The sequence below is a fragment of the Euphorbia lathyris genome, chromosome 2, assembly GCF_963576675.1.
Source record: "Euphorbia lathyris chromosome 2, ddEupLath1.1, whole genome shotgun sequence".
NCBI classification, from domain to species: Eukaryota; Viridiplantae; Streptophyta; class Magnoliopsida; order Malpighiales; family Euphorbiaceae; genus Euphorbia; species Euphorbia lathyris.
In genome coordinates this window covers 75,115,443-75,140,369 of record NC_088911.1, presented here as the reverse complement: position 1 = coordinate 75,140,369, position 24,927 = coordinate 75,115,443, and the positions used below count along the sequence as shown (strand labels likewise).

The window sequence follows — 24,927 nt, the reverse complement described above, 5'->3', positions numbered from 1 at the left end:
ATGTTAGCCGATCCCGAATCATTTCGGGACTAAGGCTTTGTTGTTGTTGTTTGTTAGATGTTATGTAGATGTTTTTCTTTTTCTAAAAAAATGATGTTTTTGAAGGTGAAGATTTCATAATCTCATCAAGTTTGTGTTTGTAAATTGTATTTGCATTTGATAATGAAAAATAGAAAAGGGGGAGGTCTAACTCTTTCGTGGATATAGGGTAGAAGATGCACGTGGCAAATGGACCTGACCCGGTCTTCAAATTGGCCGTTGACAACATTAAAATAATAAGTCAGAAAATTCAAAGAATGCGAGCGTTCCTCTGAGGACTGTCGCTTCTTCCCCTTTCTCTATATCCTCCCTCTGCCTTCTCCTTCAGGTCACTTTACTCTCTTTCTTTGCTTCTCCTGCTTAGATGTTCAATTTAATTTAGTAAGTTACTCCTTCTGTTCATCTGTATTTTATTCTCTGGATTCATTTCTCTCTAAAATAATTGGTAGAGGAAGTTAGCTCTTCACTTGTTCAGATTAAATTAGTTATTTGGAATTAGTTTGCTAGTGTTTAAAACTATGTTTCAATTGGTATGCCTTTCATGTATCCAAACACAACACAGTTCCATTACTCTTGGATGCTACAAGTAACGTCCACAGTTTCACTTGGTCACTCTCATTTGAATATTTTCAGTTCAATTTTCCAAACATTGGGTTGGGCATCACTTAAAACATCCAGATCCCAAAGCCATCCTTTGTGCTCTCTTTTTTTTCCTTGTCTCAACTCTTAATTATAACTATGTATTTTTGTGCTTCTGTTATTCAGGTTAGCTGGTCTTTGATTTCAAGCATTTCTTGGCAGTTGATTTCAGAAAAAACCAGTATACCATACAATTATGAGTTGTTTTTCTTTCTTATTTGGTCGTAAGGCTGATTCTCCACCTTCTTTTGGAGTTGATGAAGGTATGATGCAGCTGAAAAATTAGTTTACTTGAGTTTTTCAACGGCTTAGGCATTATAATCAGAGATTTCGCATGTGTCTTAGCTAGAGAAGTCTTCTTCGATGCTTATTCTTCTCAATAATCATATGCACCTAATTTTGGTCTTTGTTCTTTGATAGTTTGTGATAGAGTTCAATTCAAGTGAATTCCGTTTCTTATTATATCTCTTGTTTGTATGTGAATAAAATGATGATTGATTTCTATATTACACTTCTCACAGCTTTCTTATTTTTTACCAATAATAAAGTTTCTTATTGCAGAAGTGGCAGGCATTGACAATGTTAAACTCTACACCTACAAGGAACTAAGAAATGCTACTCAAGATTTTAGTCCAAACAATAAAATTGGAGAGGGTGGTTTTGGTTATGTATATAAGGTAAGTGTGTTATTTTTTTCTAAAACAAATGCACAACCTGGTAGCGATTTTCTTTTTAACTTTCACTTGTGAGAAATACATATTAAGAAATGATGTGCATGTTCAGGGACGGCTTAAAGATGGGAAAATTGCTGCTATAAAAGTTCTTTCAGCCGAATCAAGACAGGGGGCAAAGGAGTTCTTAACAGAGATTAATGTGATCTCAACTATAGAGCATGAAAATCTAGTTAAGCTATATGGCTGTTGTGTGGAAGGAAACCACAGAATTCTAGTTTACAACTATCTGGAAAACAATAGTCTTGCACAAACTCTTCTTGGTAATCATAAAATATTTTCTTCTTCATCTGTTATCCAATTTGTCAGCTCCTTTTTCTCAGTGTTTGTTGATCTGCTTCTTATTGTCCAATTAGAATCAGTGTATGTTATGTATTTATAGATCTAAAAAACAATAGCATTAGTGTGATGCTCGCTTTAATATCTAATTTTGTTTCAGTAAGCTGAATTCAATTACTCAAGTACCTTTTCCCTTTCAGGAGTTGGTCACATTCAGAGTAACATCCAATTTAGTTGGAGAACACGATGTAGAATTTGTATTGGTGTAGCACGAGGACTTGCTTTCCTTCATCAAGAAGTACAGCCACACATTGTCCATCGAGATATCAAAGCCAGCAATATTCTTCTAGACAAAGACCTTACTCCCAAAATTGCAGATTTTGGTTTGGCCAAGCTTATTCCACCCAACATGACTCATGTTAGTACACGTGTGGCTGGAACAATGTAAGTTTCACCTTTCCGTTATCCTGATTTACCTGTAAATTTATTAAGAGTTAAGACGAGATTTGCATTTAGTTTACGTTGACGGTGATAGAACCTTTTCCCTGTAATATTTGTGTTTGGAATCAAAACACATGCATATTCTGCTTCCTGAGTTCTCGTAAATCAAAAATTTCATCCTAGAGATGGTTGATATCAGCAGATTTGAGTTTATTGCCCCCATTTATTCTAGTTTTCATACATTTGAATTATGTATAATATATTCTTTTAGAAAGTGTTGAGCCAATAACACTCTTCTTGTATGTACATAGATAATTGCAACTCTTCAATCGTTTTCATGAAGTCTTCCAGTCATATAGATTATTTTATTCCAAAACCAGAATAAGTTAGTACTCTTGCCTATTGCATATAACCTGGCTTTTATAAGTAAGCATCGGATTGCAGTCCAGTAAAAAGGTTTGAGATTACTTGTGATTCATCTTTTCAAGCTAAGTTTAAGTTCATTTCTATGTGTTTGTGTGTTTACGCATGCGTGCATCCGTATTTTCCTTATGGTGAGTAGCAGATAGTACCTACATACATTGGTTTAATATCTGCATTTGTTGTTTTAGAGGTTACCTGGCACCAGAGTATGCAATAAGGGGGCAGTTGACCCGGAGAGCAGATGTTTATAGTTTTGGTGTCCTCCTTGTGGAAATTATTAGTGGAAGATGCAACACTAATACTCGATTACCTCTTGAAGAGCAATATCTTTTAGAACGGGTATGAATTTTTCAAGTCCTTGCTATTAAGTATTTTAACTAAAATGCAATAAAATAGCATAGGTGAATTGATGTAAATTTTGATTTCCCAATTTGAGTAGTTTTCTTGAACTTTTGTATGTAATTTTTGCATGAACGCATAATACTAGGAATTAATAAGCACTTAAAAGAACATAAGTTATAAGACAAATAGTCAACATGATTGAGAATCATAACTAGGTTAGGTTCAAACTGCATGAATGGCATTGGCAGGTAAGTGGAAAACCAAAAGCAAAGTTTGTATCCTCCAAAGTAGTTGCATAATAGAGTCGTATTTATTATGCTAAAACTGTAGACAAGTCTCACAATTATAGCTGTCAATGGATTGGATTTCAGAAATTGATTAAGGAGTCTTCTAATGAATTTCTATAAAATACTGCATCAAATCCAATCCAATAATTCAGTACACTTACTCCACCTATATATATACACTAACAACCAATTATGCATTAATTTTTAGTATCCAGGACAAATGCTCTTTTTGTCTTCTTAAGAAATGCGTATAAGTTTGTTTGTATTTACATTCAACTCATATAATCAAAACTAATTACAAAGAGAACTAAATGCTAGTACATATCTGTGTCTAAACAGGTCATGTCTCCTATACTTGTTGACTTGTTGGAAAAAAAAAAAAAAAAAACAAGTCATAAACAATTATTTATTCAATCAATGTTACTAAAATCTTCATCTGAAAGGATATGCTAATTAAGACACCTGCTTCAATTAAAAAGGCGGTGTTGGATGAAATTAATTGGAGATCATGATCTAAAGTTAAATTTCAGGAAAATAGAATCTGCATTTTCATCAATTCTTGATTCTCCTTTTGCAGACATGGGAACTTTACGAGCGAAAGGAGCTGGTGGGGCTGGTGGATACAGCACTGAGTGGGGACTTTGATGCGGAGGAGGCTTGTAAAATTCTAAAGATCGGTTTACTCTGCACGCAAGATGCTCCAAAACTGCGGCCTTCCATGTCCAGTGTTGTGAAGCTGTTAAGTGGCAAAGAAGAAGTAGATGACAGAAAGATTACAAAACCAGGTCTAATCACAGATTTCATGGACCTGAAAATCCGAGGTCCTCCTAAAACGAGATCCCAGAAAAAGACAGCAGCATTTTGGCAGGAGGAAACAAAAGATGAAACAAAGAATGCAGCAGCTTCTTATAATGTCTCTTCTGGGTCTGAAAGCATGGAAGATACAACCTTGTCAACGAGTGCAGGTACAACGTTCACTGCACAATATGATCAAAGTAGTACAACATAAGCGTGTCCTTTTTCATTTATTTTTTTTTAGGTTTGCAATTCTGTGTAAATTGTGATGTTTTTGTTTGCAAACGAAATTTGTAGCATGTAAATGATTAAGTGAAATAGTAATAAGTTACAACAGAATCTTTGTTTATACACAAACAAATAAAAGTTAAGAATCTTTGTCTAATGATGTCATAGGCTCTTTGCTTGTATGTTTGTAACTCATATATTATTTGGAAGAACAAAGAGATTGAAGAATAGAAAGAAACTATTGATTCTTAATTTCATTTCATTTGGGATGTCCTAAAATAACCAAGGGTGGATTATACAAATGCCAATCCTATTTTCTATATACATTTTCTAATACTTTCTTCTATCTCAACAAACAAAACTTAACTGCCCATCTACCAATTATAATTTCCTAATTTTCCCTATAACATTACCATAATTCTTGACATCTCTATCAAATTTCCAACCATTGTATGCAATCCTTAACTTTTAGGCTAGACTATTCCTTAATTTTGTAAATATAGCCGCTAACTCTATTTTTTTAAAATATATTAGTCTTTCAGTTTTGTCTAAATCAATTATTTAATGAGTAAACGATTTAGTAGTCAATGTGTTTTAACCTATACCTATTACACTAATCAGTCCATACTTTTATCTTAATCAACTCTGTAATCCTTTTATATATTTTTTAATATGAAAGTACAAAATTCCTCTTAGTTATACAGTAAAACATCTATATATGAATACTCTATATAGGAATAACCTCTATTTTGTTATAAAAAAACTCGGTCCCAACTTGGACCAGTTATAAATAGGAATAACCTCCCAAACGTTATTTGTTATACACTTTTCAAGTCTCACCTTTAGAAACTATGCCTCTATATAGTAATAATTATATATTTATATGTATATATATAATTAAGAATTCAAACTAAATTATAAAATATTAAAAAACACTATTGAAATTATCTATGAGTTGGAAACACAAACTACAACTTGAAATTATAAATATTTAGTATTCTCATGATGTTTACATTTTTCCCATAAAACTCTTCCAATTATCTATATATTGAAAATCTAAACTCTAAATTGAAATTCTAAATATTTTAATTTGTTCCATTAATGTCTATTGTTATACATTATATATAAACCATGCATGCCTATGATGAAAAATTTAAAATTTTATGTGTTGCCGAACTCTATTTAGTAATAACCTCCCAATTGTTATAAAATAGCTCGGTCCCAAATGTATTCCTATATAGAGGTTTTACTATATATAAGTAAAATGTTGTTTTTTTTAATTTTCAAATTTAATCAACATATTTATAATAAAATGTGTGTAGTATATATACACTAATATTTCTATACTTGTATAGATTAGTATAAAAACATTCCATTATTTGTTCTCATTTTTTATTATTATTTAATATAATATTTTCAAACTAATATTAAAACATATTAATCTTTGATAATTTTATAAAATCGTATTTTTTTACATTTTATTATAGATAATTTATTAAAGATAAAAAAAATCATATTTACAATTTTGTATAGTTCTACTCTTAATTTTATAACTTTTCATTTTTAGTGAAACAGATCCTATCGTAGTAAATTAAGAATTTTAGCATTATTAAAAATCAACAAATCAATTACTATATATTATTATGTGAAATAAAAAAAAAACTAAAATAGAAAAAAAATATATATATCATTAAAAAATAGGGTATAGGTTGATTATCATTTAAATTTTATTTTGTTCAATTTGACCATTGACCTGAAAAAGAAAAACTAAAATAGAAAAAATGAATTATCATTCTGAACTGGATTTGGATCCTATCCTGTTGACTAAAAACAGGAGAGGGTCTGTTCATTGAATCCAGACCATCCATTAAATTTCAAGGGTTCAGATGTTATTTTACTATAATTCATTAGTTTTTATTTTTACTGAAAACTCACCCCATCCCTCTTCCATTTATTTATGTAATTTTTACTTGCCCTTTCTTTAAAATAAAGCATAATATCTATTTGGCTCCTCAAACTAAAGTTTTAAAGTCAATTAGCATCTTAAACTATTAAAATTATCAATCAGGTCTCTGAATTAAGTACAAATCGCGAGTGAGTCTATATTCTAAGCAAAAATCATCAATTGAGGTCTCATCGAAATTCAATCGGTTGAACAATTTCAGATCCTTTTCACCAAACACATTTTGAACCAACACAAAGATTATTATAGTCTATATCCAATAGTCACATTTTCTGATTTTAGCATCTGATGGGACTCAATTAATGATTTTTGTTTAGTTCAAAGACGTGACTGGTGATTTTAATAGTTTAGGGTTCTAATTAACTTTAAATTTCTAGTTGGGGGACCCAATTTGGATCCTCTCCTGTTGACTAAAAACAGGAGAGGGTCTGTTCATTGAATCCAGACCATCCATCCAAATCCTTCTGAACTAGGGTACAAGGTAATTATCATTTTTAAATTATTATTTTATCGAATTTAATCATTGATGCTAATATAAAAATTAAAGAGTTGATAAAAATAAAATTTAAGATCTATATAATTATTTTTAATAATATATGAATTGACTATGTAATATGTAAAAACATAGCAACTAATAAATTGCTTACCATTATTTAATCCCTCAATCCATAATTTTGCTAGATCAAAAATTAATAACTTTATGCATAATGATAAATTTACTCTTTCAACGCTATTATATTGTATTTTAGTGGTTGAAAATTACTACTTATGTCACAAATTATTGGAAAAAAATCTTTTGTCCCGAATTCCATGTCCCCTTCTCTGTCCCCCATTTAATTTTTGACACGTGTCCCTTTAACTACACTTTAACCAAAGTTAAGTATATCTAATCATAGTTAGTAGCAATAAAGTAAGATAAAAGGGACACGTGTCAAAAATTGAATGGGGGACAGGGAATTCGGAACAGAAGATTTTTTTCACAAATTATTCTAGCATTTCGTCCCTGATCTTGGATGACTTGGTGGGGGTCAGCTTTTCCAGGCTGATTCCGGGTTAAGTGGCTTTGTTTGTTTGCTTTTCTTTCCTATCCTACCAAAAAAAAAATCAATAATATAACTAATTTTTTTATTACAATGAAAAGAAAAACAAACAAAACACACAAAAAAAAAACAATTAATCGGGGATTATGTGATGGGAGACGGCTCCAAGCTGGTCTTTGAGGATTAAGTGCAGACTTTGGGGTGAGGGTATCTCTAGACGAGTAACACTAAGATCAGAATCATGGACCAAGCTAGGTAAACAATCAGCAACACGGTTTTGCTCCCAATGAATATGTACAATATGAACCTTTTTACAAACATCAATGACTAACGTCGGATACTCCTCACAAGGGTGAGCGAACATGAAGGATAATTCTCCATGGTAATCAAAATAAGAACAACTTCTAAATTGTCAGACTGAAAAACAATGTTTTGAATCTATAATTCTAATGCTAAACGCAATCTAGAAAAGAGCGCCCAAAGCTCGGCTTGCAACAAATTTTCAATGCTAATTTCTACACAAAAAGCAGTCATCCAAACACCCAAGTCAAAACCAATCATAAAACTTTTTTTTATGATATTTTTGTTTTATATTTGGATAAATATCATAAAAAAAACAATTTTATCTTCTCAATATTAATAAATTTTAATTAGCATTTAAACTTTAATTCATATAAATAAACTTTGAAAATCTAATAGATTATATAATTTAAGTTGAATTATAAAATGCATATCATATTATTTTATTATATTTACGTGTTAGTAATATTAATAAAAATAATAACTATTTAGTTTTAAAAGAATATCTTTTTTCAATTTTTATATTCATTGAATTTTAGTAAATTTTTAATATCGTCATACTAAATTTATTAATTTGATATCTCAAAATATTATAATTTGATATTAAAAAAATATTAGTATTAGTATAACTTTTATTTTTATTTTTTTGAAGAGAAAAACTTAATATTAAGCAGGTAGCAAATCGTTAGCGATTACAGACTCTAACCAACTACGAATCTCAAATGAAATAAAAGGACTAGCATTGGAATGGACTCCCCTAGCTAAACTGTGAGCAACGCCATTCGCTAATCTAGGACAAAACTTTACATCACATTCTGTGATGTGAGTAATTAACTCCCTACTCTCTTGAATGATACATCCTAATTCTGACAAATCCGGCTCCTGAGAGTGCAATTTATCAACAATCGTTTTAGCGTCCATTTCGAAGATGACATGAGATAGCTGCAGTGATAATACCCATTCAATACTGCTCTTCAAAGCTAAAGCCTCTGCTAAAGCAAGAGTCGGCAGCCCCTGCTTCGTCTCACTACATACTGCAAGCACCGAACCATCTTCACGTCGCAGGATAGCACCCCATCCATACATTCCAGCTGCGGCAAATAAAGAGGCGTCGAGGTTGCACTTGATGAAGCCTGTCATTGGCCTTTGCCATCCTACCGCAGTTACAGCGCGCCTGGGTGGAGAGTTTGCAGCTGCATTTTGATTCAACTTCCAGCTATTATAAAATGCCATGCTATGTTGGACAGCAAGTTCTGGCGGCATCATTCGTCCCTTCCAAACCCGGTCATATTGTTAATATTGTTAATAATGTTAATATTGTATTATGTTATAAGGTTAAATGTGAATAAAAATATAATTTTTATATGAATTTTTGAACACCGGTTGAACCCCAGACCCTTAATCCTCTGTCTTTTCCATTCCTTGATCAGTCTAATTTTGACAACTATAATTTTTATTATACACATTAATCATGTTATTACATTGGTAACAAATCAAAAACATATGTATACACATCAAAAGAAAAAATTTAAAAGATATATCATGTAATTTGCTTTTATTAGACAAAAAAAATTAAAACCCAAATATTTATCAACTTGAAAGCATTGCATCTTTACATTCCTAAAGTCTTATTTCTTAATGCAGAATAAGAAAACAAAATTATATATTTTTCAATAATGTCTAAAATTAACCCAGCTAACATTAAGTTTTTAATATACTATTTATGACGTTAAGAGGTAAAACTATTATTTGCTAACAACATTAAGAGTATTTTTATATTTTATCACTTTTTTTATAGTTCGTCCGATTTCTCAGTTCAACACTCGTTAAGCATCCTGTAAGTGAATCATTTCCCAATTAAAACTTTTTACATACATTAGAACTCGAACTCAAGATCTAACTTAAACGACTCGAGACTCTTAACCACTCAGGCTAACCTTAATCGATTCCTTATCGCTTATTAATATTCCTTTTTTCAACCATAAAAAAAATATTCCTTTCTTTATACTGACATTAATATAATAAAACAAAAACACTATAAGACTTTATTAAATTTTAAATTTTGTATAAAACTTAATTTTTGGCTAAAAGAACCTAGGAAGCTAATTGATTTTAACAAAGACTTGGACTATTATGTATTTTTGAAAATAAAGAGAATGGTGTAATGTACAAACTTGCTGAATTATTTACCATAAGTTTTAACGACCCTAGTCATGAACATCTTAACTTTATGCGTAGCACAACACGAGACATGGCCATCCCTAATTACTAAACGAATTTCATAAATATTTACCAAATCTCAAACAATATTAATCTATGAGAGAGAAATGCCTATAGCAATTCACATTATATTGAAAATAATATGTACACTAGACGGATATTTGAAATTGAGGCCCCTGGATGCTCTTCCCTTTTTTTTCTCTAGGGGTGTGGGGAGGTTTTTTTGCTCAGGAGGTGAATTAAATTGAATTGCTGTAACAGGCTAAATAGAAGCCCCAAAATGATGATGAAACATTTGTGCATTTGATCTCAAAACCATCTCAATTTTAATCCAGTCTCAGCCGCAAATCACTTTTTGGTAGCCGAAACAATCACCGACAAAAACTGTTTTACTTTTCCTTAGTTTTTGTTGTGGAAATCTTTTTGCTGCTTAGTTCATCCTTCCAACCAACCATTCAAGTTGAAGATCTTCGCCATTGTTTCTTCCCTTTCTTTTGATTCAACTTGAAAGGACTCCAACTCTTTCTCCTAGTGGAAGTCTCACAAAAGAGGCCAGAAGCCAAGGCCTGCTGAAGCCAAATCTCAAATTCTTCCTCATCCTCATCCATCATTTCAGCATCCAAATCCCAGGGATACCTGCTTGAGTTCGATCGTTGCGTCTTTTCCAGGCCTACCATGTTTACATGGAAGCTAGGCCTATGAGTATTAGGCCTACATGCCATTCCCTGCAAAGCCAATCATCAGATTATAGCCAATCAAAGCTCTACCCTCAACCAGTTATCATCCCAAGGACTTCTCCAAAAGTTCATTGCAGACACCCACAAAGAAGTTGAAATTCTCACAAGGCAAGCAAAATAAAACTTAAGCATCAAGATTCAAGCAAAAGGCACTACTGACCTGACAAATAGCCCATTCTGACACGTCAAAAATTTTGCTCTCTGCACAAACAAAAGCACGAGGTATTTCCACCTAACAGTAACAAAAACCAACAGTGAACAGAAGCACATATCTCAAAGTAGCATAACCTGAAATTTAACAAGATAATGCCAGTCATTCAATGGAAAATTGGAAACACATATTTTCTTTCTGAACTTCACGATAAAATAGTAAGATTCATGAAGGATTCCACTATTCCAATCCATGAACCCTCGCCAACCGGATTGGTGAACTGTATATTTCACCTTGTGTAATATCTAAGTTTCCAAATAAATATGTGAAAGTGGAATACACCTTTTTTCATTCTTCTTTTAGAGGGGTGGGAGACAATGAAACAACTATAACAATCAACAAGGGTTGGCTATAATCTTTTTCTCCTCATTTCTGTTTTCTTCTTCAATCCTTTGAAAGATCTAAAATAATCAAAAGGCATTTCAATAACCTTCATCCAAGTTACTCTTGGATTTTCACTCCTTAGTCTCACGCAATTAGAACAGGATTTGTACCGCGTTAAACATATTCAAACCACCTCAAACGTCCTTCTCTAGTTTTATCTTGAATAGATCCCACACCTACTAGATCAATATCTTTTCTTACTTCTTGACACTCATTGTTGGTTGAATAGTTTCTCCTTTCAATCTTTTAGGCATATTTCTATCACATTTACAACACTGCACCTCTCTATTTCAAACATCATGCTTTAGTTCTATGATTGACAGCCTCATCTATATCTCATGTACTATGAATAATAGATCCGAAATAGTGAAACTAGTTACATGAAGTACAGGTAATCCTCCAAGAGATACTAGAGCACACATGTTAGCCTTACTATTTACAATAATTATAACAGTACCTTCTTAATCATTTCTGGATCAATCTCTGAAATATATAACTTTTGCCACACAAATGAAGAGTTATGCTTGATATATTAAATGCGGGTAAATTACATCCATGGCCCCTCAACTTTGACCTTAGTTTCTTTATGGCCCTTGAACTTCAAAACCGGACATAAAAATCCCTAAACTTTGCCCTTTACTAACATAAAAGTCTCTTAACCTTTAACAACTCCAATAGCAGGTAACCTTCCATTGTACAACTGATAGAAATGATATTCTAAGCAACTTTAATTCTTGAACTTTTTGGTTTTGAGGTCATTTAGGTGTTGATTGGTTAGAACACAGAGAAAGTGGTTGTTCAGAGAGAGAAAGCTCTGAAAATGATGATTTGGAAAATTGAAAAAGTGATTCCATGGGAAATGTGGTTCCAAACAACTTTAATTCTTGGACTTTTCAACTTTGAGGTCGCCAGCGGTCATTATGAGGTAGTTTACTTCCATAAGGGATTTTATGTTAGGCAAAGTTCAGGGATTTTTATATGTGGGTTTGAAGTTCACAGGCCATATAAAAAGTAAGGCCAAAGTTGAGGGGCAATGAGTGTAATTCAATCATGCATATAATTCTGATGTTTGAGAGGGTACAAACATTCAATATGAACACAAAAGAAAAGTAAATGTTTACATCCGACACAAATTATTGCCTAATTCGCATCTCTCAGCAAGTTCACACAATCAAATCTTATCAGACGATACAGATCCTTCAAATGACTGATCAAAACAGAGGGATCCATATAGCTGACAAAGCCAGGTTCTTATTGTTGTTATCATTCGCAACTCTCACTTTGGGCTTTTTCAAAGACATCACAAGGATACAAATTTTTCATGCATACTTCCTCTAATCTGAAATTTATCTGCTCCTAGAAAGTTTGATGGTTGTAACAAATAATGTTCCAAGCTGCCAACATTTATGATTTACCTAGGAAAACGATAGTTAAGAAATAATTTTGATTATACAAGATACTGCATTTTTTTCTGAACTGATAGCCCTTTAAATTATACAATGTGTTTAGATCTATTTTATAAAAGCATTTATTCTTTAAGAAAGAAATTTTTTGAAGAGATAAGAAGTAAAATTAGAATATGGGGGATAACTCCTCTCTCATTTTGTAGCCACAATAATGACAATAATAATGGTCCAGCAAACACATCCTCAGCCCTTGAACTTTATTCATTTCTTCTATTGAGTATTTTTTTTACTCTTTTCAGCTAATAATTAGAAAACCCTTTATAGTACTAAAACCAACAACACGATGGCTCAGTAAAACACAGTTGAAATATGAGAACTCAATGGAACAGAATCAGAAGTTCAACATCCAAAAGATGTGTTAACACCTTGAAATAATTTTGGACAAAGCTTGGATACATCTGTGAGCCCTACGGCATATAACCACAAAGAAACAACCATACACCAATAACAAAATAGAAATTCAGCAACTTTTTACAACCCAAACTATTGCAAAAATGTCGAAGGACTTATGGAGTTGAACATGTCTAATTCTCCTCTCAAAGGCCATATATATGGTTTCAAAAGTTTAAATATATCCAACTTAAATTAATAATGATTGCATATAAAAAGAACTAACTCCGCCTGTGAGGGTCACTTGGTGGCCTTTACAGCCGGTCCCAAGCCCGGACAAAGGAGGAGGGTTGCGGTAGGTTTGTGGCGGCCAGCGTAAAACTTAGTCACATCTTATGACATGAACCATAATATAAATACCATTGGGGCGTTCCCTACTCAGCGACGCGCTGCACTTCCTAGACCCGGGTGTAGTGATAAATGTGCAAGGGTTGCTAGGTCGTCGCCCCGAAGCGGCGCGCCACCCCAGGACCCGGGGGTGGTGTCAAATATGCAAGGGTTGCGGGTAAATAAGCTAGTCCACGGTAATGGTAGGGGTAGGGGTAAGGGTAGTAGGTTACGCTTTGGGACATGGAACATAGGTTCTTTGACAGGAAGATTAGCTGAAATTGTAGATGTTATGAAGAGGAGGAGAATAAATATATTATGCCTACAAGAAACCAAGTGGGTTGGAGCTAAGGCTAGAGAGATAGCTCCTTGGGGTTATAAGCTTTGGTACTCAGGAAAGGATAAGGGTAGAAATGGAGTAGGTATTCTTATTGATAGGGAGTATATTGATGAGGTAGTAGCGGTGTCTAGGAAGAGCGATAGAATTATGAGTGTTAAGCTAGTGATAGGGGATGAGGTTGTGAATGTCATTAGTGCATATGCGCCACAAATAGGATTAGATGTGTCTATAAGACAAGCTTTTTGGGATGACTTAGAGGAAGTGGTGCAACAGGTTCCTAGGGATGAAAAAATGGTACTAGGGGGTGATCTCAATGGACACGTGGGTTCTAGGCGAGATGGGTTTGAGAGTGTTCATGGAGGGTATGGTTTTGGAGATAAGAATGAAGCAGGAAATGATATTTTGGAATTCGCATCAGCCTATGACTTGAGTATCATGAACACATGGTTTATGAAGAGAACATCCCACTTAGTGACTTATCGGAGTGGCGGTAATGCGAGCCAAATTGACTTCTTCTTAGTAAGGAGTGCTTGGAGAAAGAGTTATATTGATTGTAAGGTGATCCCTGGTGAGAGTACGACAACCCAACATAGAGTAGTGGTGCTAGATTTTCGAAGTAGGAAATGTATAAGAAAACAAACACCTCAAGTAGAGACTAAGATTAAGTGGTGGAAATTGCAAGGGGAGAATCAACAAAAATTTGTGGATGAGATGACCAAAAAAGATATTTGGACTTGCAATATGGATTCAGATATAGATTCGATATGGAATAAGATGGAGCATAGTATAAGGGAAGTAGCGAAGGAAGTTCTAGGGGAATCTAAAGGTAGCATGCCACCGGGTAAGGACACATCTTGGTGGACAGAAGAAGTACGACAAGCAGTAAAGAGTAAGAGAGAATCCTATAAACTATTGGGGAAATGTAGGAGTGACGAGAACTACGAAAAATACAAAGAGGCTAAAAGGGAAGTAAAGAAGGTCATACGAGATGCTAGAGCAAAGGTGAATCGGGATCTGTATACAAGATTGGATACGAAAGAAGGGGAAAGAGACATATATAGAATTGCTCGGATGAGAGATAGGAAGACGCGAGATCTCGGAAAAGTTAAATGTGTGAAGGATGTGGACCAGAAAGTCCTAGTTGGAGATAAGGATATCAAGGAACGATGGAGGTCCTATTTTGATGACTTATTTAATGGAGATCGCCAACAAGATGTTGGAGATATAAGTATCCATCACGATATGATAAATCATGAATGCCTGCGGAGAATTCAAAAGGGTGAAGTCAAAATGGCATTAAGTAAGATGAAGTTGAAGAAAGCAGTAGGACCTGATGGCATCCCTATTGAGATTTGGAGATGTTTGGGAGAAAGAGGATTCGAATGGTTGACGACGTTCTTCAACAAAATTTGGAGAAACAATAAGATGCCATCAGAATGGAGGAAAAGTACCTTAATCCCTTTGTATAAGAACAAAGGCGATGTCCAAGATTGTGCCAACTATCGGGGAATCAAATTAATGAGTCACACTATGAAACTTTGGGAGCGAGTGATTGAACAAAGGCTAAGGAGGACGGTGAAGATCTCGGAAAACCAGTTTGGCTTTATGCCGGGAAGATCAACTATGGAAGCCATCCATCTAATGAGACAATTAATGGAGCACTATCGAAATAAGAAGAAAGACTTGCATATGGTTTTCATTGACTTGGAGAAAGCATATGATAAGGTACCAAGGGAAGTACTTTGGTGGGCCTTGATAAGGAAAGGCATTTCGCGGAAATATATTGACATCATAAAGGACATGTATGAGGGAGTATGCACGAGTGTACGTACTAGTGTTGGGAAGACTGAAGAGTTTCCTATTACGATTGGAGTGCATCAAGGTTCCGCACTAAGCCCATTTCTTTTTGCCATCGTTATGGATGAACTAACAAGTTCACTTCAAGATGGTATACCATGGTGCATGCTGTTTGCAGATGATATTGTGTTGGTTGAGGAGACGAAAGAAGGAGTGGAGATGAAGTTGGAACTATGGAGGCAAACTCTAGAATCTAGAGGCTTTAAGTTGAGTCGAAGTAAGACAGAATATTTGGAGTGTAAGTTTAGCGGCCGTAGGAGTAGGGAGGCAGGGACAATCATCCTAGATGGGAGAGTTGTTCAGGCCTCGGATTGCTTCCGGTATTTAGGATCTATTATCCAAACGGATGGAGAAGTAGATGGAGATGTTGCTCATAGGATTAAAGCTGGTTGGTCGAAGTGGAAGAGTGCTACGGGTTTCCTTTGTGATCCCGGCATGCCTAATAGATTGAAGGGAAAATTCTACCGGACGGCAATTAGACCAGCATTGTTATATGGTACGGAGTGTTGGGCAGTGAAACACTGCCACATCCATAAGATGTCGGTGGCGGAGATGCGTATGTTGAGATGGATGTGTGGTCACACGAGAAAGGACCGGGTGCGTAATGAAATAATTAGGACAAAAGTAGGGGTCACATCTATTGAGAATAAAATGAGAGAAAACCGACTAAGGTGGTTTGGCCATGTGAGACGTAGAGCGCTTGATGCGCCGGTTAGGAGAACCGAAGAGTGGCAAAGGGATGTAGTGGTGAGGGGTAGGGGAAGACCTAAGCAAACTTGGAGGAGGGTGATCGAGAGTGATATGAGTTTATTGGGAATTGAGGAAAATATGGTAGTGGATAGGACGGAGTGGAGGGAGCGAATCTGTGTCGCTGACACGACTTGATTTTCACGGTTTTATATGATGGTTCATGTTAGCCGACCCCGAATCATTTCGGGACTAAGGCTTTGTTGTTGTTGTTGTTGTTGTTGTTGCAGATAAAAAGAACTCCCTGAGAGGAACATACCTTTTGAGGCCTATCAAAGACCAAAGAACCTTTGTATTCAACCCATCCATCTCCATCTTTGGCTTGATGATATTGGCAGCAATCCTAGAGCCAAAACTAGTCTTATAAATTAAGAAACTAGATGCAGAATTGATGAGAGAATTCAATTATCAAAATGGGAGGACCAACCTGACACCATCTGGCTTTGCCCTTACTCCTATTGGTGCACACCCATATATGTGAATTGCCACACTTCGTGCATTGTATACGCCTTGACTCTTCAGAGCAATAATCTTGGTTGCTCTACCCATCAGAGAAACAAAATTACAACACATCCTCACCGATGTCATAATCCAATATCATCTAGATTAAATAACAAAAAAAACGAACTTGTTTTGCATGTCAGTTTATTCCGGTATAGCATACACATACAAGAGGAATGTAATGGAAAAGAAAACATACCATCACATTTTACATATTTTAAACCCTTCTTTCTCAATCCAATAGTGTATATTTTCATTATATTAGTTTATAACTGGATCTTATAGTCAGGTCATAACTACTTCAAATGTAGTGCTTTTCAGGTTGCAGTTTAGTTTCACGGTTTTAACTGCTAATGAACAGGTTTGAGCAAGGACGGCTTCCAATTTAATTGCATTCTTTGTTGCTTTAAGTTATGTTGCCTCATTTACTTTATCATTTGAACGAACTATCTATTTCGATATGCTACCAAAGTGGAAAATACTCTGATAGTAGGCTGTTAGCTATTTTGTCTCAGTCATTCAAATCTTCTTCTGGACTTGTATTTCAGAACAGAAAGGGGAATGAGAAGTGTTATGTCTTGTCAAAATCTGTTCATTTGAGATCAAAGTGTTTCCTTGAGCACTATATTGTTTTCTTAGTTCAATATATGTAGACAAGGAAGGAGAACTTCCAAGCATAATCTAGTTACAGAATCTTAAGCAATATCCCCGTATGAACATAATAGCATGGTTAGGGGGGTGGGTATGCTATCTAGCTTTGTATATCTATGTCCATAGTAATAAAACATGTTTTGCAACCTAAACAAAACTCCTTAAACTTACAAAATTTACAAGAACAACCTAAATTAATTAAAGAAAAACAAAAGTTATATCATGTCCATGTTTGCAGGATGCTTGTTCATCCCAGCTAAATAAGGAAAATTATCTTTGGGATCTCAAGGGTAATAGCAGAAGAATTTAGAGCACTGAAGCACTAACAACCTTCATACTTTAGTAGTTGTTTGTTTGTTTGTCAATAGGCTTCCCGAGCAAAACTTAGAAGTGTTTCCCCTGATGCACAGAACTGGATTCCAATCTCTGTATCATAGTTGATTTTAAGTTGCACTAGGAATTTAGGTGAAGGAAAGAAAATCTGTCGTTAAATAAAATACCATCATTATCAATCTGGAACTAAAAGCATTTTTTACAACATATTCTGCAATTTATCCTAAATCTCAACAGCCGCAAACTTTATGGTACCAAGTCTATGACCAATTAAACTTGGCAACTTATGAACAAAATTACAGAAAAGTCAAAATGTAAATTGAGAATTTAGGGACCAAAAATAGTACAATTTAGAATGTTAGGGATTAACATGCAGTGAACTATATTTGTATATTTTATTTTATCAATGATTAGAGCCCAAAACATTTGCCAAAACCTGAAGGACCAAATTTGATCATCCTAAAGAGTAAAGGCCAAAAGTGTTTATAAGATTCAATCCTAAACAGGTATTAGCAGTAAACCTTCTTAAGTTCTTGATTAATGCCATATAGATTGAAGTATAACGATATAAGTAAAGCAACACATGATGCCTATCATTTTTTACAATGACAATACATTTTACTACCATTTTAAGCACTGAACTATATTTGTATATTTTGACTAGAGCGCAAAACATTTGTCAAAACCTGAAGGACCAAATTTGATCATCCTAAACAGTAAAGGTCAAAAGTGTTTATAAGATTCAATTTTAAATAAGTAATAGCAGTAAGCCTTTTTAAGTTCTTGATTAATGCCATATAGATTGAAGTATAACGATAAAAAGCAACACATGATGCCTATCATTTTTGACAATGATAATACATTTTACTACCATTTTAAAACTCGCAACACAATATCCTAGCATGAACCAATCAAAATATGGGCAAACTAAACATGGAATAGCCCTAAAATCACAATGAATCATGCCTTAGTCTCACCAAGAAAAAAACCTAAAAAAAGTCAGAATCCTAAATATTTGGTAAGCTTAAACCAATTGTTGCATTCTAAGGCAAAAAAAAAAAAAGTACATTAAAGCATATTTTACTAAGCAATTCCCAATTACAATACTAGGTAACTAGTAAAATTTAATTAAATTTCAGCCCAAATTACTCAACCTTCAAACTGAGTGTACTTCCACATGTGTGTGTGTGTGTGTATACACACACACATATATATATATACATGTTCAGATACAATTTAAAATCAAGTCAGAATAAGGTTCATGTGCCCTAATAAATTTTCAGACAAGGTCATTGTCAATTTGAACCACCATTTTCAGAAACCTTTTCCATTTGGAACAAATGATTCAATCATGATATACATACCATAGTTATATGGTCCATTTGAAAGTTTAGTGGCAGAATGAAACCTCATTGTGCTAAGACATTAAGATGAGTGATTCCACACAACTAGAGCCCTCATGCAAACTCAATCATCGGAATGATATGCATCTTTTTACAGTTGATAGACAAGCGAAGAATGGACAAGGACAAGCTAATCTTCCCAATGATCAACTTCGACATTCAGTTTGACATCCAAGGGTTGAACGGAATTTTTTCTTCACAAAATTGCCTGAAGCCTATGCTTTTTTTAATCCAATTGTAGATGTTATGCCAGTAATCCCTGTACTCTTTCTTCTATTGGCCTTTGTTTAATTTTCTTTGAATGCACGATTGATTTCCGCTCTAAATACTTCACTCAAATATCCTCAAGAATCAAGAGGGTGACAAGTATGAAGGAAATACAACTAAGAATTTACAAATCTTAATTTTGAAAAAGGAATACCTATTCTACATTGGCCAGCAAAGCCATTACATCTATTTGTTGCATAATAAACTTCAAAATTCCAGATCAAGACTTATTTCAAATTGTACTATGCCACTGTTATTGTTTCATTCTTTCATTTTACATTTTTATCATTAGTATCATATCATTAAGTTACAAAACAAGAAACTCAAAATGCAACAATCATAATGTTGAAGATATCATGAAGAAAATACCTGATGGGTGCCATAAGATTTTTGGCACACACTCCTAGTCTTGGACTCTTCCTTCCTTAATTGCTCATCATAGTCCCTCTTCTTAGTCAAGTCTGAAAGAACCTATAAATATATGACCGTTATCAGCTAAAAAAACAGCACCCAACACATTCTTGTCTTTGGTTTTTCTTTTTTCTTTTTCATCTCATGCATACAGGAATACAAAGAGCACAAGAGAGAAAGAGAGAGATTCTTTTGATTGTATATGCTTACCTCATAAGCGCACTGAAGTTTCTTAAAAGATTCACTTGCTATAGGATTTCCCATATTTTTATCAGGATGCACAAGCATGGCCTAGACACAATAAAAGATAATGAAGTAATTAAAAGATCGTAAGTAACTCCATGATTTGCTTAGCATCAAAGTCTAGAAAATTGTGTTTAACACATGCCAGGAATAAAAGAAAAGCAACTGCACAGAATAACATGATTCTAGATGGAAGTAGATTGCTTATCAGAAGGTATTCTAATTTCTAACTGGCCAGTCCAACAACTATCTGTAGCATCAAGCATTTTGTTTACCATCTACTAAAGGGGAGTGTCAATGAATGATGTTAGCAATGGAAGCATAAGCAAAAAGAACAACCCAGAAACAAGCGTGTAAATTTATTTCAATGGAAGGAAAAAAAACCACATATACATACACATCCAAAAAAAACATGAAACAGAAGTTGCGTTGGATGCTTATTCTCCAAATAGTAAACCACAAAAGTTTTAAATCAACATCAATACTCAATCTCTCAATACATTTTTAGCACATACCTTCTTCCTATATTCCTTTTTCAAAACTGCAGTATCAATACGCTTATGACGAGGAAATCCAAGTGCCTCGTAATGATCAATGCTATTCAATATCCTTCTCATCTCATCATTTGAGCTTGTTTCTTTAACTATCTTCGCATCAGAAGACTCATTTTGGTTGCTAGCAACAGATGAAGTAGTAGCCGGCTTGCTTGATGATTTGCATGATTGCAACTTCTCAGGTTCATTAATAGGAACTGAATATTCACTCTCCGCGGAAAAGTCATCTTGCATATCAGTTTCTGATTCCTTCCTCTCCTCAAAGTGTGCATTTTCATTGATATTATCACACCATTGAAGCAAAAAATTTAAAACATCATTTGAGAAAAATGTAAGGTTTATTGACAGAAAAACACCATGCCATCCAACTCGAACTTTCACACAGTAAAAAGCATATATAGCTGCCATTAAGACCACTAAACGTGCATGATTCAGGGAGAACAAGTAACCTGCAATTTCACAAGATAGAAGAGTATTAGATTTCCTACAAAGTTAATGTAAAGAGCTGTCTGCTTTTATGAAGAGCTTAATCCACCATACAACTCTTGAAGTGTATGTTTATAAATTGCATGGCACAAATTCCCAAGGTGCATGACATGTTTACAACTAGCCAACTGCTCATGCCATGAGTTACTATATAAAACAATAATGCTAAGTTACGCATGCAAGGGAACAAAATCAGATGCTATATTTCTTCAAAACAGGCATAAAAATAGCATGGATGAGCACAAATGCAATGGCAGTTTTGTCCGCATTATGCAGATAAATTCAACAATTAGGATGAAATCAATAGACAACCAAAGAAGCTTAACCTGCACGATTTACTTGTTTTATTTCCAACTTCATTTTACAAAGAAATTTTTATGTTGACGAATTTAACTATGCCAGAAATAGCTTATTGAACAAACCTAAATAAATTAGAAAGGTGTCTACGAGACATTATTACACATTAAAACCAAGTTAAAGGGACAACAGAATATATCAGAAAAATCACCTAAGAATCAAATAATATTAGAGTACTTGATTACCAAATATAACATGCACATAAAGAAGTCAATGAGTGATTGAAACAAACATGTCTTAAAAAGACATTTTCAACCCAATTTGTGCATTGAGAGCAATATTGTGATGCTGAAAGCAAATTTGGCAACTGGAATAAGCCATACCTCCAACTATAAATAATGCTCCAGTTATCCAGAAGTTAGCATACATCCATAAAATCAAAATTGCAAAGAGTCCTACAATAAAAAGTCCAGGAGTATAACCCAAATACCGAACAGCAGCTCCTGCAGCTCCCTGAAATATGGGACTGGGTGTCAGTGGTACATATAAAAGTAACTGTTCAATCACATTGATGCTAATACCCTATAATGAAAATGTAACTACATCCCAGTTTGAGTTAAAAGAAAACCTATCTCAGAATCAGATCCATAATCCTGAATGATGAAACAAACACCACTAGTGAAAATTGCAAAATATAGAAAAGAGAACCAAAGATATAAATGCTGCTATAATTTTTTGAGATAGACACATGTGAACCACAAACTCTTTAAAATTCTTTGGTAAACAAGCTACAATAGGCTCTAAAAACCAATCCGCTCCTCACTGGCGCTCAATGGGTGGTGCATAACGATTATGAAATGAAAAGCGTTTATATAAGCATACAAAACTAAATTAAATAATAATAATAATAAGGCATGAACTCTTACCATACTAAGTAAAACATAGACAAGACAAGACATTGAAGTCAGACTAAGAAAGCAACTCCACAATATAAAGAGCAAAGCTGCTGAACCCAGCTTGATTGTTGACTGGGAACCCCTTAGAAAGCAATCTTTCCAATAAATCAATAAGAAACTCACTAACTGGCCAAATCTTACAAACCCATTGCACACCATTGGCCAGTGGCGATCTATGAAATACCCAATCTTGTCCCTCAAGCACAATGCTGCAGTGTTCACTCTTGAGCAGGCATTTTTCTGCGTCTGCAGCCATTTCCATCCTTGCTTAACCAGCCCAATATCCTCCATCACAAACTAACTAAAACCTAAAAGAAATCATGAATAAACCTAAAACCCAGAAGAAGAAAAAAGCTCTGATTTTCAGTAATATAGATGCTATGAATATCCTTCAATGTCAATGCTAGGAGATTCCATCGATCTTAAAGAATATGAAGCAACAGTGAAAATGCTATCCATAATGAGAGGGTTGACGATCTCCAAATTCAGCCGGAAGCATAGAAAGATAAATTTATATTTTTACAATTCACAGATTTCACGGATATCAAGTAACGAAAAAAGGAGATGAAATAAGTGAAGCCCCAATTGTGAAGTGAAAAAGCAGATAGCAGAGTGAGGGAGTTGTCATGTGAAGTAATGAGAGTTAGTTAGATAGTAAAAGAAAACTCAGACTGGATCACATTCAACGCAAATTGCTTCACATGGAAGTTTCGAAAAAGTGCTCTCTTTTACACAAACTTTGTCTCTTTAAGAAAAATATTCGAAGGACGAAAAAAACAAAAGGAAAGAAAGAAATTTGGAAACTAAAAGTAACTGCTGCATTTGACCTCCGTATAAACGAACCAGATCCCTTAGAAGAAATAATGCATCGAATAGAGAAGGAGGATCAGGGAGGAAGTGGGGTCAACTTGAAGAGACAACAAAAATAATCAGAGAAAGAAAGATAAAGACAAGGTAGGAATGGAGCTGCTGAGAAGAGAATCGGGGATATAGCGAGAGGGAGAAACCAAACCCTAACTAGCTCTGGCTCTTGTTCTGGCTTTAGCAGAGAGGAGCTCGTGAAAGGGAATTTCAGAAAGTGACGAAAAGTTATAGATTTTGCTTTTCTTTTTTTTTCTTTACAAGAGGAGGAACAAGGAAATGGAGAAGGGAGAGTTGGCGTCATTTATGATTGAAGGGATTAGATAATGCGGAAAGAGTTTTTGCATAATAATCATTCACTAGGACCCACTTTTTCCTTTTGTTCTTACATGCTCCTGCTTAACTTAAGTAGAGCAACTCTACTTATCTCGAGGATCAATATGTAATTTTGAAAATTTGAGGGAGAGTAGACCTCGTCATGGCCGGGCTGACCGGCCACCGGTCTCGGGCCGGCTCCAACAGGTTTTTATCTAAAAATATTCAGTCCAAGTTCAAATCCAGTGCAGTCCATTGTTAATTTAGATAGGTTCGGGTTCAAAAATCAAATCTCAAACTCAGCTCGGACAAACCCACCTAAATATATATGTATAATTTTTAATAATAAAAAAATAAATTTATACTTCAAAATAAATATTAATATATAAATATATAAATTTATTAACTAATATTAATAGACGGTTCGTGCTATTTTTATAAATCCCGAGTCCGTCCAAAAAAGAGGCGGGCTTTAGCGGGAATTGTCCGGACTGAGCCTAAAGATAAATTTTCATGTCCAACAACAATAAAGAAGTAGAAGAAATCGAAGTGGAAGAAGGAAACCGTTGAAAAAGATTCTAATATATGGTGCGGATGAGAATGTACAAAATTATCAATATCGCACAAAAAAAAACATAATTTTATTAAAATTGAAAGAAATAATTCATGATGTCTTATTGAACAAACAAAAAAGATAAAAGATAAAGACTAAAGATGCAATCCTCCATTCTCATGTTGCTTCAAGGAGCTTTAGGCGTCTCTGCTTCATTAGTGTCCTCAATCTCGATAACTTCTCTTCAACTCCTTTTGATTCATTATGGAGTTCCTCTGCTCAAGGCATTGTTGAAGGATTCACTTACGAAAAGAATCTGGATCACTTATCTTTCCCGCGTCAATAATATCTTGAATCTCATGCTTTAACCTAGTACAATAATTTGTCTCATGACTATGTTTTTGGTAGAAATTGCAGTATCTATTACATTTAGCTCGAGCAGAGGTTAAGCTATCACTAGCTGGCAAGGGATGGAGAAAATTATGCATTTGTAGCCGCTCAAACATTTCAGACAAGGGTTGAGAAAACTGGAGAATTTCCTTTTCATCTTAACATGGTGAGGGTGTGATGAAGGGTGAACAACTTTGTTAAACCTACTGCCCCAATTGGGCGGAACTTGTTGTTGTTGAGGAGTAGGTAAATGTGAGGCAGGTCTTTGTGGAGCAGATGTTGGCGGAGCAAACTATGGTATCAAATGGAAAATATGTTCCACAATAACAGCTTTGGGAGTATCAATGATCAATGACTTATTCATGATCTCTCGGGTCAACTTCTTCACTTCATTATTGAATGCAACGGAATAAAGAATATCAGGGAGGACTTGCTTAATTGTTTCTTTGAGTTTGGGGTCTCTAACCATCCCCTTGGAGCTCTGAGTTTCCTTCCTGGATTCCCTAACTCGGCCAACTAC

At 34.5% G+C, this 24,927-nt stretch overlaps 2 protein-coding genes across 4 annotated transcripts; one reads left to right on the top strand and one right to left on the bottom strand.

The window, feature by feature from the left end:
* Window positions 1–269: 269 nt before the first annotated feature.
* LOC136218623 (cold-responsive protein kinase 1) lies at window positions 270–4,456 on the top strand. Of its 2 annotated transcripts, none has more exons than XM_066005628.1 (7): window positions 270–420; window positions 805–941; window positions 1,240–1,355; window positions 1,462–1,672; window positions 1,889–2,132; window positions 2,741–2,891; window positions 3,759–4,456. In XM_066005628.1, exons 2-7 carry the CDS (start codon window positions 875–877, stop codon window positions 4,188–4,190), a joined length of 1,221 nt encoding a protein of 406 aa, XP_065861700.1. In that variant the 5' UTR covers window positions 270–420; window positions 805–874; the 3' UTR covers window positions 4,191–4,456. The 2 variants fall into 2 exon arrangements, with proteins under 2 accessions (XP_065861700.1, XP_065861701.1); XM_066005629.1 differs by having other exon boundaries at window positions 296–367.
* Window positions 4,457–9,772: 5,316 nt separating this feature from the next.
* LOC136218622 (uncharacterized) lies at window positions 9,773–23,459 on the bottom strand. Of its 2 annotated transcripts, XM_066005626.1 has the most exons (9): window positions 22,259–23,458; window positions 21,716–21,845; window positions 20,511–20,998; window positions 19,963–20,043; window positions 19,711–19,812; window positions 16,614–16,727; window positions 16,446–16,529; window positions 10,625–10,696; window positions 9,773–10,452 (listed from the first exon to the last, which is right to left on the bottom strand). In XM_066005626.1, exons 1-9 carry the CDS (start codon window positions 22,577–22,579, stop codon window positions 10,183–10,185), a joined length of 1,662 nt encoding a protein of 553 aa, XP_065861698.1. In that variant the 5' UTR covers window positions 22,580–23,458; the 3' UTR covers window positions 9,773–10,182. The 2 variants fall into 2 exon arrangements, with proteins under 2 accessions (XP_065861698.1, XP_065861699.1); XM_066005627.1 differs by lacking the exons at window positions 16,446–16,529; window positions 16,614–16,727 and having other exon boundaries at window positions 22,259–23,459.
* Between the last annotated feature and the right edge of the window lie 1,468 nt (window positions 23,460–24,927).

Bases quoted from the DNA above. Each gene is read 5' to 3' on its own strand.
- LOC136218623 (XM_066005628.1), top strand. From the start codon at position 875: ATGAGTTGTTTTTCTTTCTTATTTGGTCGTAAGGCTGATTCTCCACCT. The intron at 1,356-1,461 runs GTAAGTGTGTTA...GTGCATGTTCAG, and splicing joins GTTTTGGTTATGTATATAAG to GGACGGCTTAAAGATGGGAA. The intron at 2,133-2,740 runs GTAAGTTTCACC...TTGTTGTTTTAG, and splicing joins ACACGTGTGGCTGGAACAAT to AGGTTACCTGGCACCAGAGT.
- LOC136218622 (XM_066005626.1), bottom strand. From the start codon at position 22,579: ATGGAGGATATTGGGCTGGTTAAGCAAGGATGGAAATGGCTGCAGACG. The intron at 20,999-21,715 runs GTATGGCTTATT...GTGAAATTGCAG, and splicing joins AGCATTATTTATAGTTGGAG to GTTACTTGTTCTCCCTGAAT. The intron at 19,813-19,962 runs GTAAGCATATAC...ATATATTTATAG, and splicing joins AACTTCAGTGCGCTTATGAG to GTTCTTTCAGACTTGACTAA.